Source organism: Ciconia boyciana, chromosome 8 (assembly GCF_034638445.1).
Source record: "Ciconia boyciana chromosome 8, ASM3463844v1, whole genome shotgun sequence".
In the NCBI taxonomy this organism is placed as follows: Eukaryota; Metazoa; Chordata; class Aves; order Ciconiiformes; family Ciconiidae; genus Ciconia; species Ciconia boyciana.
In genome coordinates, this window is record NC_132941.1 from 22,619,009 (window position 1) to 22,635,943 (window position 16,935).

General features: G+C 58.5%; 2 protein-coding genes across 6 annotated transcripts; one reads left to right on the forward strand and one right to left on the reverse strand.

Moving 5' to 3' along the window:
• Window positions 1-911: 911 nt before the first annotated feature.
• LOC140655416 (protein PML-like) lies at window positions 912-10,018 on the reverse strand. Of its 3 annotated transcripts, none has more exons than XM_072869934.1 (10): window positions 9,929-10,018; window positions 9,125-9,230; window positions 7,751-8,318; window positions 6,775-7,343; window positions 6,281-6,333; window positions 5,700-5,774; window positions 5,394-5,610; window positions 4,650-4,702; window positions 1,790-1,946; window positions 912-1,697 (listed from the first exon to the last, which is right to left on the reverse strand). In XM_072869934.1, the coding sequence occupies exons 2-10, from the start codon at window positions 9,174-9,176 to the stop codon at window positions 1,123-1,125; spliced, it is 2,319 nt and encodes a 772-aa protein (XP_072726035.1). In that variant the 5' UTR covers window positions 9,177-9,230; window positions 9,929-10,018; the 3' UTR covers window positions 912-1,122. The 3 variants fall into 3 exon arrangements, with proteins under 3 accessions (XP_072726035.1, XP_072726039.1, XP_072726036.1); XM_072869938.1 differs by having other exon boundaries at window positions 9,125-9,226; window positions 9,929-9,963; XM_072869935.1 differs by having other exon boundaries at window positions 9,802-9,930.
• On the forward strand, window positions 9,842-15,947 carry STOML1 (stomatin like 1). Of its 3 annotated transcripts, none has more exons than XM_072869941.1 (7): window positions 9,842-10,632; window positions 10,833-10,939; window positions 11,085-11,234; window positions 11,736-11,939; window positions 12,801-13,029; window positions 13,657-13,799; window positions 14,980-15,947. In XM_072869941.1, exons 1-7 carry the CDS (start codon window positions 10,485-10,487, stop codon window positions 15,085-15,087), a joined length of 1,089 nt encoding a protein of 362 aa, XP_072726042.1. In that variant the 5' UTR covers window positions 9,842-10,484; the 3' UTR covers window positions 15,088-15,947. The 3 variants fall into 3 exon arrangements, with proteins under 3 accessions (XP_072726042.1, XP_072726040.1, XP_072726041.1); XM_072869939.1 differs by having other exon boundaries at window positions 9,851-10,632; window positions 13,657-13,875; XM_072869940.1 differs by having other exon boundaries at window positions 9,857-10,632; window positions 13,660-13,875.
• The last annotated feature ends 988 nt before the right edge of the window (window positions 15,948-16,935 follow it).

Sequence of the window (16,935 nt, forward strand, 5' to 3'; positions counted from 1 at the left end):
CTGTGCCCCTTGTAGAGGCTGCTCCCCGCACGCAACCCTGCATCAGACACCAGAGGATCACCAGGGTGAGATGGCATCGTCTGAATTTGGTGATAAGCCCTGTGTGCCACCGTGCAGTCATGGGGGCTCCTTTGGGACCGCTCCCTATGAACTGCTGTGTGGTGCCGGATGTGTCCTGATTCTTCCCTGACCCAAGGAAGGCAGCAGGCAGGGGGGAAGGCAGCCCCTTGCCTACCCCTGCCTCACTGGCCAAGACCCCACTCCAATAGTTCACAGCTGTGTCTGGGCCACTCCTTGTTCCCGGGGGGCTCCCAGAAGATGGGGGTCACATTTTCTCCCCGTCTCCCCTCAGTTTTCCAAGCCTGGCAGCTCCCACCGCACCCTCTCGGAGAGGACCTTCACCACATCTCTTTCCTGCTGGGCTTCACCCACCTCGAGCCACCCAGAGGACTTGTTCATCGCCCCCCCCGTGCCCAATACAGCAGAGCAGACGCCCCGGTGACGGCCGCAGTACCTCCCGGGTACAGGCGGGACCACCGGTAGGCTCCAGGGATGCGTGTGCGTGTGAGGCGCGTGGGTGTGCGTGTGCACAAGTGGGTGTGAGTGTGCGCGCACAAGCACGGGAGCCAGCCCTCGCACGCCCGGCCGTGTGCGGCTGTACAAAGAGGACACCTGGCGGTGTGTGTCCCTCACTGCCTTGTCGCACACAGCCCCGGCTGGGGACACCGCTGGCAACCTCTGCCTGTCACCGGGGGCCGCATCCAGGCTGCGGGGGTTTGGGTGGGGCAAGGTACCTGCTGCTGCCCGGGCAGGGCGAACAGCGCTCGGAGTATCTCCCCTCCCGCCTGGCTGGGAAAAGGAGGGGTGGAGATGCCCCCATAAATTAGGCTGCGCTGCGCTGTGTAATTTATTTTATAAAGATATTAATTGGATTGGGTGGTTTCTTCTCCCTAGAGCTGACTCAGGGTCCTGAACCTTTGAAGCCCCATGCTGGGAGTAGAGAGGGTCTGCGAGTCCCGTTTGATGCCACTGCAAGCATCCCTGCATCCCTGGCAAGCATCCCTGCATCCCTGGCGTGGTTAGCCTGAGACCTGGCCAGCTCAGCTCACCCCACAGTTGCGCTCACACCTCTTCCAACTCCCAGAGGATCAGGTTGCGGCGGGCCAGGATCTTGGCTGCCCTCCTGGTGAGCAGCTTCTCCTGCACCAGGGGCTGCAGGACGGTGTAGCTCTGCAGGTTGCAGTGGGTGAGAATCATCCCTGCATCGGCACGGCTAGGGAGCTCCAAGGCTCCCCAAAGCTCCTGCAAGGCCTTGGCCGTGGCCAGCGCACTGCCCTCATAGCATTGCTGCTGCAGGTGCCTTCTCAGCAGGTTCTTCAGCTTGTAGGAAGGGGCCTTGGGCAGTTTTTCTTTGATCAAGGACAACATATCCACGTAACCACCCACAACATGGCAGAAGTCCACTTTGCTGTCTGTGGCATCCAGGGCTTTAAAGAGAGTGGGCAGCTCCAGAGCCCAGAAGTTATAAACAATGAGGATGGGCCTGGCAAGCAGGGAGAGGTACCAGAGGAGATGCTGCATCCCCACCTCCACGGGGACACCCTGAGAGAGCAGCGCCAGCACTGACTGGGGTGTCTGAATCAGCATCTTGAAAGTGTGCTCTCCATTGGCTGCCGCTACCTCCGTGATGTGCTGGGCTGCAGAGGGGAAAGGATAGGGCTGGAGTAAGTACTTGGAGGTGCCCCTCTCTGCCCCCCAACCCCCTGTGCCCAGGAAAGGCAATGCTCACTTTTCTGGTCAACCTTCAAGCTGAGGAACACCAAGGTGCTCAGCTCTGACCCGTTGTCCCAGGGGCTCATGGGGCCAGTGTTGTGGTGGGGTGAGGTGCCTCTCCTGGACCACGTGGGGCTGGAGGGCTTCTTGCTGTCCTTGGGCTTGCTGGAAGCCTGCAAGAGATTGGAGAAGGGGGCCAAGTCCCGTCTGCCTGCTTGGATCTGGCTGGGAAGGCATGAGGAGCACCCTTGGGTGCACCATTGGCCATGGGCAAGGACCTGGTTGTATGCAATGCCATGAAACCCACAGGGTCTGATGCTCCAGCACTGCCAGGGATAGGTTGAGTGTGTGTTGTGACTCAGGAGTGGGCTGGCCATGGGGACCCCTGCTGAGAGCCCAAAACCAGGGTCTGGCCCAAGTGAGCAAGAGCAGAGCCCTGAATGCAGCTCGTCCTAAGCAGGGGGTGGGATCCAGGCAGTGGCCAGAGGGACACAACATGCAGGTCCAGGGACTTGCTGTCCCTTTCTGCACATCTCATGTGGATGCAGCTCATCCAGGGACATAAACATGGCTGAGCAACCTCACCACATAAGATAGTGCTAGACTTAAAGATCTGGTTGGTGTCTAGAGGAAAAGGGGACTGAATCGGGCCAGGAGGAGGTTTGGTGCCTCTCCAGGCTCAGCAGATCCAGTTCCTACAGCAGTGCTCCCCAAGGGTGAGTAAAAGCAGCCACACCAACCGTCCCCTGCCCAGCTTCAGCAGCGATGGACATCCACAGGGAATATCTCCCTACGGGAAGAGTAGGACAGCAATGCATTCAAGAGGCTCCAATCTTGGTTTTCCTCCCTCTTTCCCCCAGGGACCATCCCGCATCCCCAGCCTGGGCACCCTGCAGCAATGGGGCGTCCACCTGCCTCCACGCCGGCTCTCTGCACCTTGACCTGTAGACCAGGAGTGGTGGAAACATGGCTGGACCAATGTCTGCAGGCACATGAGCAAAAGTCAGTGCTCCCCAGCTCAGGGGATGTGGGATTACTTAAATGCCAGGTTAAAATTAGGTGTTTGAAGGGCAGATGGGGCTCCTCTGTCTGGGAAGGGACAGGAGAAGGATGGTACCAGTGGCTGGGTGGTGGCAGTGCCCCATGTCCCCCTCACCTGGCTGTGCCCAGAGTGACCCAGCTGGCCTGAAGGGAGTTAGATGAACCAAATTTGGCAACAAAATGTGATTGCAGATGCTCTTGTTACCCAAATTGAATTTCTGTGCAAAAAGGTTTTATTGAAGGGTTAAGCAGAGAGGAAAAACATATGGGATTTTTGGGGAGGAAAATCACCCATGCAGAGACACACGCTCGTAGCACCGCGGTGGCCATGGGCGATGGATCCAGGCAGAGCCAGGCACTGGTGATGCTCTTGTGGCTTCAGCTAAGTGTGCTGAGCATGACAGTCCCTAGGTGACCCCACAAAGGTTCCTCCCCAGCCCCAAAATCTCCTTTTAGATGTCTGAGTCTCTAGGCAGATCCTCAGCCCTTGCCCTCCACCCCCTGAAGGCTGCAGCTTCCCTGGGCTGCATCCCGCTGCCTCGTTCCATTGCTCAGCCCTTTTTCTCACTCAGCTGCTATTTCTTCCCCCTTTTCCAGGCTTTAAACTAATTTTTCCCAGCTCTCAAGGTTGCACGTTTCTAGCACCTAGTGTCCAGTGTCCGTTTCTAGTGTCCAGCACCAGACCATTGGTGAGATGTTTATACCCCTGGAACCTCTCTTTTTTCAGCCTGCACCTTTGCTATACCCTTAAATCCACATCGTACCAAAGGACAGCTGATTCACGCAGGGATTTCTCACAGCAAGCTGCTAACATCCCCAAAAGCCCCAGCCTCGGGATTTTTTCACACTAGCAGGGAGTGGGGACAGGGCTTTAGCCCCACAACTCTTTTTTTTTTTTTTTTTTCCCCTCTGTTAAGAGATGAATCAGGAGAGCAAGGAAAAACAGCAAAGGAAAAATGAATAAGGAAGCCAGCAGTGGGCTGGGATTTAATCTGGAAACAGCTTTATTGAAGAGTAAGAAGAGCTTTAGTTATTGAAGAGTAAGCTATTGAAGAGTAAGAAGAGCATTTATACAAAAAAAAAAAAGGGCTGTTAACCCCTCATTAAGCCAGTGCTGGAAAACTAACCCCTCCAGTCCCAAATTGACCATGCTCGTCTCCATTCCCAGCAGGGATCCCATGCCCTTGGTTCATCTAACCACCTCATCCAGCACCATTTGGTTGCAACACACCAGTTTGCAGCATCAATGCTGTGAAAGGTCACTGCACAGGGAGCTTGGAAATATCACTTTGGGAATACTCAGATGGTTCCTACCTGCTCTGGTGGCTCCTGGGAGCTTCTCAGCCTGTGCAGAGGCACAGGACTGATGAACTCTCTGAGCACGGATGCTACATTCAGCTCACAAACTTGATTTTTCTATGAAAATTGATTTTTTTAAGCTGAGAACAACCTTCCCAGCAAGGTGGAAAGGAAGAGGCCATAAGGACCAACTCGAAAGGGTCATCTTGGGGAATCGGCTGGTGTGGGATCCCACATCAGAGCAAATCAAGGTGGGGTTTGCTGCCTGCAAGAGAAGACCCTGGGTGCTCCAGAATATCAGGAGATACTGGCCCAGGAGGACTAGAGTTGGGATGGCCCAGATGCCCTGCCACTTGGAAGCAACTGAAGAGGAAGCGAAAGCTGCAAGCAAGTCTGGCTGATGCTAGGAAGGGAGAAGGCTTGGGTCTGAGAACCGCTTGAGGAAACAGAAAGGCAACCCAGAGATGATGGGGTGCAGCTGTCTCTTCTGCCTGCAACATCGCTTAGCAAGGAGGGAGGTCTGCCGTTAGACTCACCGCCGTGTCTTCCTCACTGTCCTCTGAGCTGCAGATGATGATGCTGGTGTTTTCTGCGGAAGGAACAGGAGGGTGCTGAAGCTTCAAGACTGTGATTTTTGGATGACACCGGTTTTCCCATGGGAGGATTGACCTTATCTCCTGGTTTTTGCAGCAGAGGGCAAACGCTTCTACCAGGACTATGAAACACCCAGCCCTTGCGTGCTCTCGGATTCACCCCAAGGGGGGGCAACCCCTCCACTGCTGCTTCACCCCCATGGACCCTGTGCCAGCCTCTCCAGAAGAGGCATTTCATCCTCCCTCCTGTTTGCAGAGCTGAGCCCAGGACCCCTTGCTGTGGGATGCTGCAGCAGGCTGGAGTGGGGCTGGGTGAGCTTGGGGAAGAAAATGTGTCTGCTAAAAACTGTAGTGTCTTTTGCCCCAGGAAAATCCAGGGCTCCTGGAGCAGGAGGCAGAGGAGTCTCTCTGCACACTTGCCCTGCTGCTATGCTCTTCCCTAGGCTTGGTTTTTGCTGCCTTGGAGGCAGGACATGGAGCTGGATGGAGCATCCACATCCACCCCTGAGCATTGCTCTCGTATGTACCCCCTGGGAACCAGCTCCCACTGTCTGCTTCTCTGACCCAGGGGAGGTTGGCCAAGGCTCTGAGTGCATGGGGGTGCACAGAGGCTGGGAAAGACGGGGGACACCCATAACAGGGGGGAAGAGTTGGGATAACGAGGAGGGCCACATCCCTGGTCCCCACCTGCATCATCAGTGTGGTTGCTGGCGGCAGGGATGCTGCTGCAGTTCTGGCTTGGCATGGAGGTGCTGGGCCCCCTTCTGCCATCCCACTGGTCTGAACTGGGGTTGCTGGGGACTGGTGTGTTGTCATACTCCAGCTTCAGTAGCTTGGGCGAGACCTGGCTGCCCCTTTCCACGCAGTGCAACCTCCGCTTGGGCCACGCAGTGATGGGGAGAGCCTGGAGACAGGGGAGCACGGGGGATGTAAGGTGCCGGGGTGGCATTTCCTGGTCCCCAAAGGCTCCTGCCTGGCTGTGGCAGTTCTTACCGGGCTCGTATGCATCTCCTCGAGGCTGATGGTGGGTGTGCTGCTCTGGCTCTCGGGCTGGACCGCCTCCTCTTGCTGCGGAGAGAGCGTGGAGCAGCATTAGGGTGAACCTCAAGACCACTGACCCCTCTGCAGGGCTGGGGTGTCCCCGAGCAGTAGGCAGAGCCAAGGGGGGCAGAAACATCCTCAGCAGGGGGGAAACTGAGGCACAGCCCGGCCCTCTGGCTTGGTTCAAGGCTTGTGCCTGAGCTGCAGGCGTTTGGCAGTGCTACAGACGGGGAGGCTACGGTTTTCCCTGCCAAAAATGAGGGATGAAGCAGCAGGCTCAGAGAAGCGGGATGGGGTAGAAACACACCCGGGTAGCAGAAAACAATGGCTACAAAGCAGGTTATTCTCTGCCCAGGCAGAAACATCCCTGGGGGTTTGTTGTTAACAAAGAAATGGGAGTGATGGCCTGGGAAGGGGAAGGCAGTCCCTTGGGAAAGGCTTGCAAAGGTGAGAGGAAGGGGGATCCACATCTCAGCTGATGCAGGAGCCCTCCCTGCATGGCAGCACGCCAAGACGAAACACGGACATCTCACCAGGTTGTTCTCCAGGGCAACCTCGACCACGGGGACAGCTTGGGAATTGGTACCTGCAAAGGAGAGAGCAGGGCTGCAATACCGAATCGGAGCCTCTGGAGCTCCCACTTAGCCCTAGCAGCAGCCAAGATGGGAAAATCCTGCCCAGCAGCTGCAGCAAGGAAGGGGCAGCTCTGGTCTCCTTCCCATTTCCCAGCCCTTTGGTTTGGGATGGCCCAAGGGGTTTAGGAGCCTCTGGGGACCCAGAAATCAGCATCACCAGAGCCTGTCAGATTGGTGGGAGACCAAAAAGGGGCTCTGGCCATATAAGCAAAGGAGCAAATCTTGGACCCAGTGGAAATAAGCACCCTACAAGAGTAAATCTGGGCTCATTTTGCTGCAGGGAAGTGGCTCTGAACCCTGCAGGACCAAGAGCTGGGTGATGGCTTTCTGAGCTGGCTCAAATCCCCGCTGCCTGTGGGGTGGCTGGATCCATCCCCGTGACAAGTCCTCACCTGGGTGCCCCATGACACGCTCCACCAGTGCCTGCAGCCTGGCTCTGCACTCAGCGAAGTTCCTGGGCTGCACTCGGTCCCCGGCCACTGGTGCCAGCTGCAGCTGCTGCAGTTCCTCCAGCGAGTCCTTGATGAAGGGCTGCATGTCCATCACCTCCTGCTCCGTGGCATAGAGGCTCATCTTCTCCACCAGCCGCTCGCCTGCCTCCATCCGCTGCAGCACCCCCTCCACACGCTGCAGCTCCCTCGCCAGCTCCTGCCGGCCCTGCTCCACCAGCCCCAGCAGCTCCTCTTCCTCCTGCTGGATCAGCCGCACCAGCTGCTCCACGCGCTGCCGGATCAGCTCCCGCATCTCCTGCTGTGCCTGCTCCAGCTGGGTGGCCTCATCCTGCAGCGCCATGTAGGTGGCCTCGAAGCTGCTTCTCTTCTGCTTCAGCTTCTGGTTCATGGTGCCCAGCTCCTCCTGCCTGCGCTGGGTCTCGCTGCGGATGTCGCAGAAGGGGGCATGCTGGCTGTCCAGCAGCGCGCACGAGCAGCACAGTGGCTTCTTGCACTTCTTGCAGTAGATGCTGGAAGGAAACAGGAGCATCTTTCAAAGCCGGTATGTGAGCAGAGGGAGAAAAGCATTTCCACTGTGCTGGGCATGATTCCCGCTCCCCAAGGGGCAGCTGAGGAGTTTAACGAGAGGGGAAACTGAGGCACAGGGCAGGAAAGGGCTTTGCCTCACATCACCAGCTGCAGATGTGGGCATGAAGCTGGGTGTTCAACCCACCATTGCTCCCCTCCCGCCTCCTGGGGACCTGCCAGCCCCGCATCATACCCTGCTTCTGCCCAGGGTCTCACCAGGGTTGCAGCAATCCCTCTCCAAAGGCAGGTGATAAAACCCCTTTATCTCTGCCCTCTTGGCAGAGTTGGTCCTGGAGCAGCAGCCCCAAAGCCCTTGGTGCAGGACCTGGGGACAAGGCATTACTCTCACCTGGAGATGTGGCCCTGGTTGGCGTGACCAGGAGTGGAGCAAAAGAGGTTGCAGGACTTTCTGGTATCTTCCAGGAACTCATGGGCTGACTCAGCACGAAGGTCCCCCACCCTCCTGGCCTCGTGGCTCCTCTTCTTGAAGAACCACTGGTGGTCCTCAAAGCACTTGGTGCAGAGGAAGTCCTCGCACTCGGAGCACCACACCGCTGCTGCTTCCTCCCGGCACCGGCTGCAGCTTGGGCCACTGCTGTCGCTGATCTTCTTGTAGACCTTGAGCCTGGCCTGCAGGTTGGTGAAGAGCAGGTTGTCCATGTCGGGGATGCCACTGGCCTGCGGGATGGCCGTCCGGCACACGGGGCACTGACCGATGGGCTTGTTCTCGCTCAGGCAATCAAGGCACAACGTGTGGAGGCAGGTGAGAAGCTTGAGGTTGGGCGATTCCTGCCGGCAGCCCTCGCAGAGGATGAACTGGAAGTCATCCTTCTCCGCAGGAGGGTGGGATGATGGGGAGCACGGGGGTGTACCCGGCTGGGGTCCTGTCTCCATCGGGGCAGCGGCACCGTCTCCGTCTGGGTAGGATGTGGGGGAAAGACCTCATTGGAGCACGTGAGATGGAGGGGGATGGGAGGCTCAGTCCCACCCGTGGGGGCCATGCAAGCCACCTGTGGGCAGCCCATTTTACCCACCCCGCTGCAGGGAAGGGGTAAGGGAGCCGCAAGGCGGGTGAGTGGGTCCTCTCCATCCCTCCTGCAGAGGGCGAGTGGGTGGCAGCACCCCGGCAATGCAAAGGGGGGTCTCCCGGGGAGGTTTTCTGCTGGCTGCAAAGGGTTGTACTCCCTCCTGCCCTCAGTGTGGGACCCTTGGAGGCTCTCCTCCCCCTTCCCCAACCTCCTTTCCTTCGGGGAATTTGGGATTTCAAAGGTCAGGGGGGAACGAAGGCTGCAAAGCGATTTTTCTTTCGTTTTGCTGCCACCACCTCTTCCTGCCCTGCGATCAGGGAGAGCAGGGGAGGGAAAGGGAGGGCAGGGGAGGGAAGGGGGGATTCTGGCGACAGTGCCCCCCGGTTCCTGCACAACCTCCCGGGCAGCACCGGGATGCTGGCACTAACCCTGTCCCCAAAGGTGTCCCCCTCCCCACCCCTCGCCCCCCCGGGCCTCCCCCAGCCTGGCAGCGCAGGCAGGAGCCCCTCGAATAAAGCAGAGATCTCCCTTACCACCTCCCCGCCATGCAATGGTTTTGCACCCTAAAAAATAACGTCCCCCACCCAAGCAGGCAATCCCCGCGGCTCCCTTTGGGGGGGCCCTGGACCAGGCTTTGCCCCCCCCCCCTCCGGAACCGCCTCCCCCTCCAGAAAAGCGGGGAGACCCCCCCTTACCTGCTGGGTGGCCGGGGCCGAGCGGGCGGGGGGCGGCGGGGCTGTCGGGCATGCGAGCGACGGGGCCTGGCAGCGGTCACCGTGGACTTTCGTTTCCCCGGCCTGCCTGGGGGAGGAACAGGAGGAGGAGCTGGCGGGAAGAAGGCGGGGAAGGCAGGGGGGTTCCCCGGGCGGGAGAGGTGCGCGGTGCCGGGGGGCTGGTGGGTGGGGAGGGAGCGAGCCGGAGCCGGGGCTCCCCGCTCCCACCCGGGCAGCGCCCTCCGCCCTGCCTGCTCCTGCCTGCTCCTGCCTTCCCTCTGCCCTGGGGTGCCGGTGGCGGAGGAAACTTCGGGGGGGCGGGGGGGGGATGCAGACACCGGAGGGGGATGCTGGCACCCGGGGGGTCGGATGGCAAAGCTCGGCTTCGGCTGCTAGACAGGACCCCCCCGAGCCGTGCTGGGGTGCATGTCTGGGTGCCGGCTTGGCTGCAAGGGCTGCTGCTGTGTCTAGGGCAGTGTCTCAGGCCCTCGCTTCAGCCACGGCGGGCTTTAAACCTGCCCCATTGCCCCCCGCCCCCCCGGCAGCGCTCTGGGCTGCTCTTTGGTCTCCGCTGCCCTTTGCAGGCCGGTGAGATGGCCGGGGGGGGGGTTGGCATGGTGAGAAGGCCACGCCGGAGCAGGAATCGCTGGGAAAAATACCTCTCCCGGTTCCCCGTGGGGCTGGGTACCCTCCGGAGCCCCCCAAGGTGTGCGTGCGATGAGGGGGACCCTGTCCTCCCCATGGCCGGCAGAGCAGTTCCCGGGCAGGGCCCCCGGTGAAACTCACCGCGCCGAGCCGTTAGCCGTCTCCTCCCTGTGCCGTCAGCAGCCACATGACGGGCGGAGCAGGAAGCGCCCGCGGCTCCCTCCTTCCCTGCCGCAGCATCCTCGCCACGGCCTCTGGTCCCCACAGCCGCGGGGCCGGTGGCCGGGGAGACCCCAGGGCTGTCGCCCGGCTCCAAGGGGGTGCGAAGCGGCGGGCGGCTGCGGGACCGCGGCTTTTGTCTCCCGGCTCGGCTCCTGCCCAGAGGGTCGCCGGGAGGATGTGAAGCCCCCAGCCCCCAGCCTGGGTGAGACCCCGGCAAGGAAACTCCCTGAAGGATTTGATTTCTTCCAGCAAGCATCCTCCGTGGTAACAGCAGGGCTTGTCAGCTCTTCTCCGGCATCTCTTTGGTTGCACGTCAGGGTGGAGAGGTTTGCAGGCAGCCGCGCAGGGACGTTGGATCGGGTCGGGGGCAGGCAGAAGCCGTGCTGGCCACAGAGGTGGCTGCGATGGCAGTGGGGAGCTGGGCTTAACGGGCTCCGAGCAGCAGGAGCAGGGTCCCGTGCGAGGCACCATCACCATGTTCAGCCGGTCGGGATACCAGGCCCTTCCCTTGGGAGACTTTGACCGCTTCCAGCAGTCCAGCATCGGGCTCTATGGTGCCCAGAAGGGCTTCTTCTCCTTCGGATCCAAGCAAGACCCTCTGGGGCCGGTCGGGAATACTGCAGGTGAGTCCCGACCTTAAAGGAGAGTTGCTGCCTTCCTCCCTATTGCCACTTTTGCTGTAGGGTGTCACACTGGCTGGGTGCCCCCCACACTGCCGGCTTCATTGGGGTGCAGGGTGTGTGGGGGGAGAGGCTCAGATGGGGGTTCACAGGCAGGGAAGCGGGTTTTGGAGCACGTACATCCCCCTTTCACCCCCCTGCAGATTCCTCCCAGGGTTGGCTGTCCTGGATCTGCCATGGGATTATCACCTCCTTGGTCTTCTTGCTCATGGTTGTCACCTTCCCCATCTCAGGATGGTTTGCCTTGAAGGTAAGGGACGAAAGCAGGCAAGAAGTAGGATGACAACCCATCCTCCGTGGCGGGTACCATTCCTGCCTGGCCCTGGTCCCATTGCTCATGGCACCGCAGGACCCAGGGTTTTGCTTCTGCCCTGGTCTAAACTTTCCCGTTCCAGGTTGTGCCCACCTACGAGCGAATGATCATCTTCCGCCTGGGCCGCATCCGGGCACCGCAGGGACCCGGCGTGGTCCTGCTGCTGCCCTTCATTGATCACTGGCAGCGAGTGGATCTGAGGACGAGGGCCTTCAACGTGCCCCCGTGCAAGGTGAGCTGCCTTGGGCCTCAGGACAGGATGGAGAGACATCTCTAAAATACCCAGAGCAGGTGGATTTTGGGATGGTCTGACCCTTGGTGCTGTGCATGGACACAACTTTCAGTTCCTCAATCCTCACAGCGAGGTGAGGGGGGGTGTAGCTGGTGCTGTGAACCCAGAGTCCTCACCTGCCTGCGGCTGAAAAGCTCCTCTTGACTTTGCACACCTTGTTCAATGCACATTCCTGGCTGGAGACATCTCAAAAACATCAATCCCTGTCCTTCCCAGATGTCTTTCAATAACAGCCCCGTGCTGGAAACTGGCCTCACCATTCAGACTAGCCCAAACTTCATCATTTGGGTTCGTTTTGTTTCTAATAAACCTCTTAATAAAGAGATCTAGAGCTGGTTGCTAGCTGGAAAAGAAGTGAATGCCTTTGCTCCTAGGCTCTATGCACAAGGGTTGGGCCATGGGGCGGAGAGTGGGAGAGATCCTGACTCCCCTCTGCTCCAGCTGACCTCCAAGGATGGGGCGGTCATCTCCATGGGCGCCGACATCCAATTCCGGGTGTGGGACCCCCTGTTGTCCGTCATGATGGTGAAGGACCTCATCGCAGCCACCCGGATGACAGCACAGAACGCTATGACCAAGACCCTGGTGAAGAAGAGCCTCCGTGAGATACAGGTGGAGAAGCTGAGGATCGGGGAGCAGCTGCTGGTGAGGACTGCCCCAGCCCTGTGCAGAGCCCCCCAAGCCACCCAAACCCTCGGGCTCTTGGTGTGGAAGCAACAGTAAGGGAAAATTGTAGCTGCTGAAAGTCCACCTGGCCATGGACCTGGCCAAGGAGGAGAGCTGGGAAGACGTGGTGATTAGTGGGGAGCAGATACCTTCAGCCTGTGGGTCTCTGGAGCTCTGTGGCTTATCTCGAATGGCTTTGGCCACACAGAAAAGCCTACATGTTGTCAGCAGGCTTAAATTCGACCTCCATCTCTCCACCAGGAAAATGTCTGGAGAGGGCTGCAGACTGGAAAAGTCTTTTGGGGAGAGAAGCAGGACAGGGCAGTGGCAGAGGAGCGATGACTAGTGCCTGCAGCCAGCCTGGGCCAGGCCAAGAGCTTGTGGGTTGAATGTCTGCAAGGGAGGATATAAAAGGCAGCTGGGGGGATATACTGGTATCTCTGGGGTGTCTGGGTAGTTTGGAGGTCAGAGAGGCTGCCTGGTGGAGAACCATGCCAGGCCATAATGCCCAGGGGAAAGCGAGGAAAGGGGCCAGCCTGGGAGGGAGCCACAGAAAGGCAGAGCCACAAGAAAGCCACAAGACAGAGCTGTCCTCCCTGTCCCGACCTCCTCCAAGCCGGGAGAGCAACTGGGCGAGCAGGGTTGAACGTGAGAGTGGACAGCTTGGAGGAGATGGACTATTGAGCCTGGTTCAACACCCTGCATTTAAAGCTGGTGGGTAGCAGAAGTATAAGCTATGGGAATGCCCATGGTTGGGGGTGCTGTGGTGGGTGGTCTCCATGGCCATACCCAGCTCTGCCTGGGTTGCCAACACCTCTCCCTTTCTTCCCGGCTCTGCAGCTGGAGATTAACGACATGACCAAGTCCTGGGGCCTGGAGGTGGACCGGGTGGAGCTGAGCATGGAGGCTGTGCTGCAGCCACCCCGGGAGAACCTGATGGGCCCTCTGGCCACCATGCCACCCATGCCCGGGCTGGAGGGTCTGGATGGCACCATTCAGCAGCTGGCTGCCCATTTCTTCAGCAACACTCTGGCTCTGGCAGGCAGTGGGACCGGCACTCCGGAGGCAGGTAACCAACTCAGAGCCACCTCTTCTCTGCTGGGGAATGTCCCTCCTGCCTGATGACCTTTGTGTCTGTTGGCTGTTTGACAGAGGAGTCAAAGTCTAGGAGATATCATGCTCCTACAAGCACAGCAAAAATAGGCTGGTAGGAAGGAGGAGAGAGGACTGCTTTGGGCACAGCTCCATATGGCACATGGCACAACACAACCTTTCTAACAAGACATTGGAGATGGGACTGGGGAGGGCAGGAGCAGAGCTGCAGGAGCCTGGGCTCAAGACCAACTCAGACCTCATCATCTCCATCAGGCAAACCCAAGCCTGAGCTTGCCAAGAGAGTCACATCTGAGTGCAACATGGATTTTTTTCCAGAAACCCTGCACCAATTTGTGCCTTGCTGTTTCTTTCAGGGATGATTTTCCACCCCCTGGTAGCAGGGGAAGAGTAACCCATGGCAGACAGAGGAGCAGGCAATAGGAACTGGCAAAACCATGTTGTCCTTTTCTTGCTTAGCTGGAAACTTGCTGGATAAGTGGGTTTCTTTGCTCTGGAGACCTTTTCTGGTGGGTCCATGCAGACCAGCAAAGCCACCACCCAAAGGTGTCCCCTCAACCCACATCTGTCCCATTGTCCCCAGCAGACAGCATGGAGACCGTGAATGAGGTGGAGCCTCCCACCACTCCCCTCCTCACTGCCGCCGGCAGCACCCAGAGGAAGCCCAGCACGGATGAGCTGCTCTCGGCGGTGGAGCCTGTCCTCTCCGAGGCCCTGGTCAGCCAGGTGGGAGCATCCTACCAGGTCAACATCGTCCTGCCCAGCGGCACCCGGGCCACCTACTTCATAGACCTCTCCTCAGGTCACCATTCTTTGGGGTTGTTGTGTCGGAGGTGGGAGGGTATTTCGTGCTCGTGCCCCCCTTGCATGCTGTGAACCCCACCGAGCTTGGTGGTAGGGGGTCCCAAACCAAGCCTGTTTGGTAGCTCTGTGAAAGGCACCCCAGGGTCCATCAGCTGAGCACTGCAGTTTGATGACTGTGGCCTTGAGACCATGCTCCCTGAAAGTCCGAAGTATAATTTGTTTTGGGTTAAAACCATGAATTTTCCTTCAGAAAGAGAGTATTGATAGAAAATTGACAGCTAGGTCTCCTCGTGGCTGGCCAAGTGGGATGGCTCAGAGACCTCAAGGTTTGTTGGCTCTTGTATGCCACCAACCCAAAGCGGTAGTGATGGAGGGACATGCATGGGCAGCACCTTGGGCCACTGCCATGCTGGAAGATGTCCTCCCAGCACCCTAATCCATTCCCCTATGGATGCTGATGGTTTTCCTGGTGGCCATGTGTGCTGGTTTTGGCTGGGATCGAGTTAATTTTCTTCACGGTAGCTAGTATGGGGCTATGTTTTGGATTTGTGCTGGAAACAGTGTTGATAAGACAGGGATGTTTTCGTTACTGCTGAGCAGTGCTTACGCAGAGTCAAGGCCTTTTCTGCTTCTCACACCACCCCACCAGCGAGTAGGTTGGAGGTGCACAAGAAGTTGGCAGGGGATGCAGCTGGGACAGCTGACCCCAGCTGACTAAAGGGATATTCCATACCATATGACGTGATGCTCAGCAATAAAAAGCTGGGGTAAGAAGGAGCAACAGGGGGGGGCATTTGGAGTGATGGCCCCATACTAGCTACTATGAAGAAAATTAACTTTATCCCAGCCAAAAGCAGCACACCATGGCAAAATTAGGGCAGGGCTTGGAGATGGACCACTGTAACAGGACATTGGTGGAGCAACACAAGAGAAATTTATCTACATAAGGAGAAGGATTCCTGTCTCCAAAATCCCCCTGCCAGGCCCTTATCTGTCATCTGGCCCAACTCAACCCATGTGAAACAGCAGGGGAAACACCAGCAGGCAAGGCTGGATCCTGAAACTTGCTGTTTCTCCCTCTCCCACCCATCATGTCCTGCAGGCACCGGGCGAACTGGCCACGGTGTGCCCGAGGGCAGCCCCGACGTCATTCTGGAGGTGGCAGAGAAAGACCTGCAGGACCTCTTCTTGGGTGACCTACGCCCCTTGAGTGCCTACATGAGCGGGAGGCTGCAGGTGAAAGGCGACCTGCACCTTGCCCTGAAGCTGGAGGAGCTCATCAAGGCGATGAAGCAACGTAGATAGAGCATGTGTGTCTGTGTGCATGTGTCTTTGTAGGTGTGCAAAAGCAGGGGACATATAGGGGTGCTGCACGGTGGAGGCCTTGCCCTGCTGGAGCTCCTGCTGCCCTCCCCATGGAAGGTGCAGAAGTTGGGTGAAGACCTGAGCAGGGAAACTGAGGCTGAGCTCCATTGCCTGTCCTTGTCCTTGGCTTTACCTCCCCTGCCCATCCTTTGCCTACAACGTTATGGGATGGGAACCATTTGGCACCCCAGCATGTGCCAGTTTGTTTCCAGGTCCCTTGGCCAATATGCCACCAGGGCATAGACTGATGTCCTGCTGCCCCTACAACAGGCTGCATGGCCAGGCATCTCAGACTGGAAGGGGCATGAGCTGAGCAGATTGGACTGGGAAGAGCTTGGGGACACTGTAGCCAAGGACGGTAGTCGTGGGGTGGGGTGGGCAGCCAAAGCGGGGCACGATGGCTGGCTGGACCAGGCTGGGATGCCTCCAGTGGGCTCGGGTTGGGGTCCAGCGTGGCACTGCTGATGGGAAGGAGCAGAGGTGGTGATTTGGGGAACGACCTTCCTGGAGGTACCTGAGCCTTCCCGACACAGCGGTTTGTAATAAGTCATTGCGCTAATTTGTGCTTCAAAGTGCTTTTGCATGCATGCTGTGAGGTCTGTCCACAAGGGGCGCGTGGACTGTATATAGGCATATATAGATATTTATTTTGTAAGCTTCCTTTCTATCAACTCTCCATGGACAATAAAGCCTTGTGCTTGGGCAGCGATGGGCTGATGAGTTCTGCAGGTAGACGGGGCTGTACCCCTTGTTGCCTCAGTTTCCACAAGGGACCCCAGGGTTCTGCATAAAGAGGCCATGTGCTGGCCAGGGCGTGGGAGCTGCTGCCAGTCAAGGAGGCTGCATGGTGTGACTCCATCTCACCGTATGGTCACGATGAACACATGAAGTCCTGCCATGGTGAGGAAGAGTTGTCAGGATGCAGCACGGCCTCTCTGGGGATGCTCAGCTCTCCTACAGCACCCAGCACTCCAGGGGCTAAGATGTCTTGGAGCTCCATGTAGCTTTACCAGCCCCCAGGATGTTTTGCTGGACCAGTGGGACAAGCCTGACCGGTTTTACTGGCCTGGCCTGGCCTTGCAAGGGGCTGCTTGCCAGGGCGGGGGCAAGGAGAACTGAAATGTTTCCAGAATTGAAATGTTTCGAATTTAAATGTTTCACGGGTGCATTTGGGCCAAACCACCTGCTGGACGTCTCCTTCAAGGCCTGGGGCTACGTGGCACCAGCCTGGGCCAAGCTTTGGAGGTCCTACAGGCATCAAAAGTCCCGAGGACAGATGACAGTAGTGCCCTACCACGCCCTCTCCTTTTGGGGCTGCCAGGCTGGGTGAACCCCAAGTGCTCCTGGTGGTCCCCTTTTTTGTGGTGGTCCCCTTTTTGTGGTGGTCCCCCTTTTGTGGTGGTCCCCCTTTCATGGTGGTCCCCATGGTGCAGATGGCTGGGGGGTACTGATGCCCTGCAGGAAGGGGCAAAGGAGAGCCAGGACACAGCCAGCCACCCAGGACAAACAAGGATGTGGAAATGCTCTCCAAGGCGGGGGACGGGCACACAGTCCCTGAGCCCCCTCACAGCAGAGCCCTGGGGCCCTGCAATACATTTCCTGGGGGACGCTGCTCCTTGGGGAAACGCCTTTTGGGAGGGGGGAGACTCTTGGGGTCCCCTCCGGGTTTCTTCCCTCCTGGCCGGCCGGGAAG

Coding starts and splice junctions, on each gene's coding strand:
- STOML1 (XM_072869939.1), top strand. CDS start 10,485: ATGTTCAGCCGGTCGGGATACCAGGCCCTTCCCTTGGGAGACTTTGAC. Junction 10,940..11,084: donor CAGGATGGTTTGCCTTGAAG/GTAAGGGACGAA, acceptor TTCCCGTTCCAG/GTTGTGCCCACCTACGAGCG. Junction 11,940..12,800: donor GGATCGGGGAGCAGCTGCTG/GTGAGGACTGCC, acceptor CCGGCTCTGCAG/CTGGAGATTAACGACATGAC.
- LOC140655416 (XM_072869934.1), bottom strand. CDS start 9,176: ATGCCCGACAGCCCCGCCGCCCCCCGCCCGCTCGGCCCCGGCCACCCA. Junction 8,319..9,124: donor CGGCCCCGGCCACCCAGCAG/GTAAGGGGGGGT, acceptor CATCCTACCCAG/ACGGAGACGGTGCCGCTGCC. Junction 4,703..5,393: donor CAACCACACTGATGATGCAG/GTGGGGACCAGG, acceptor TTCCTTCCGCAG/AAAACACCAGCATCATCATC.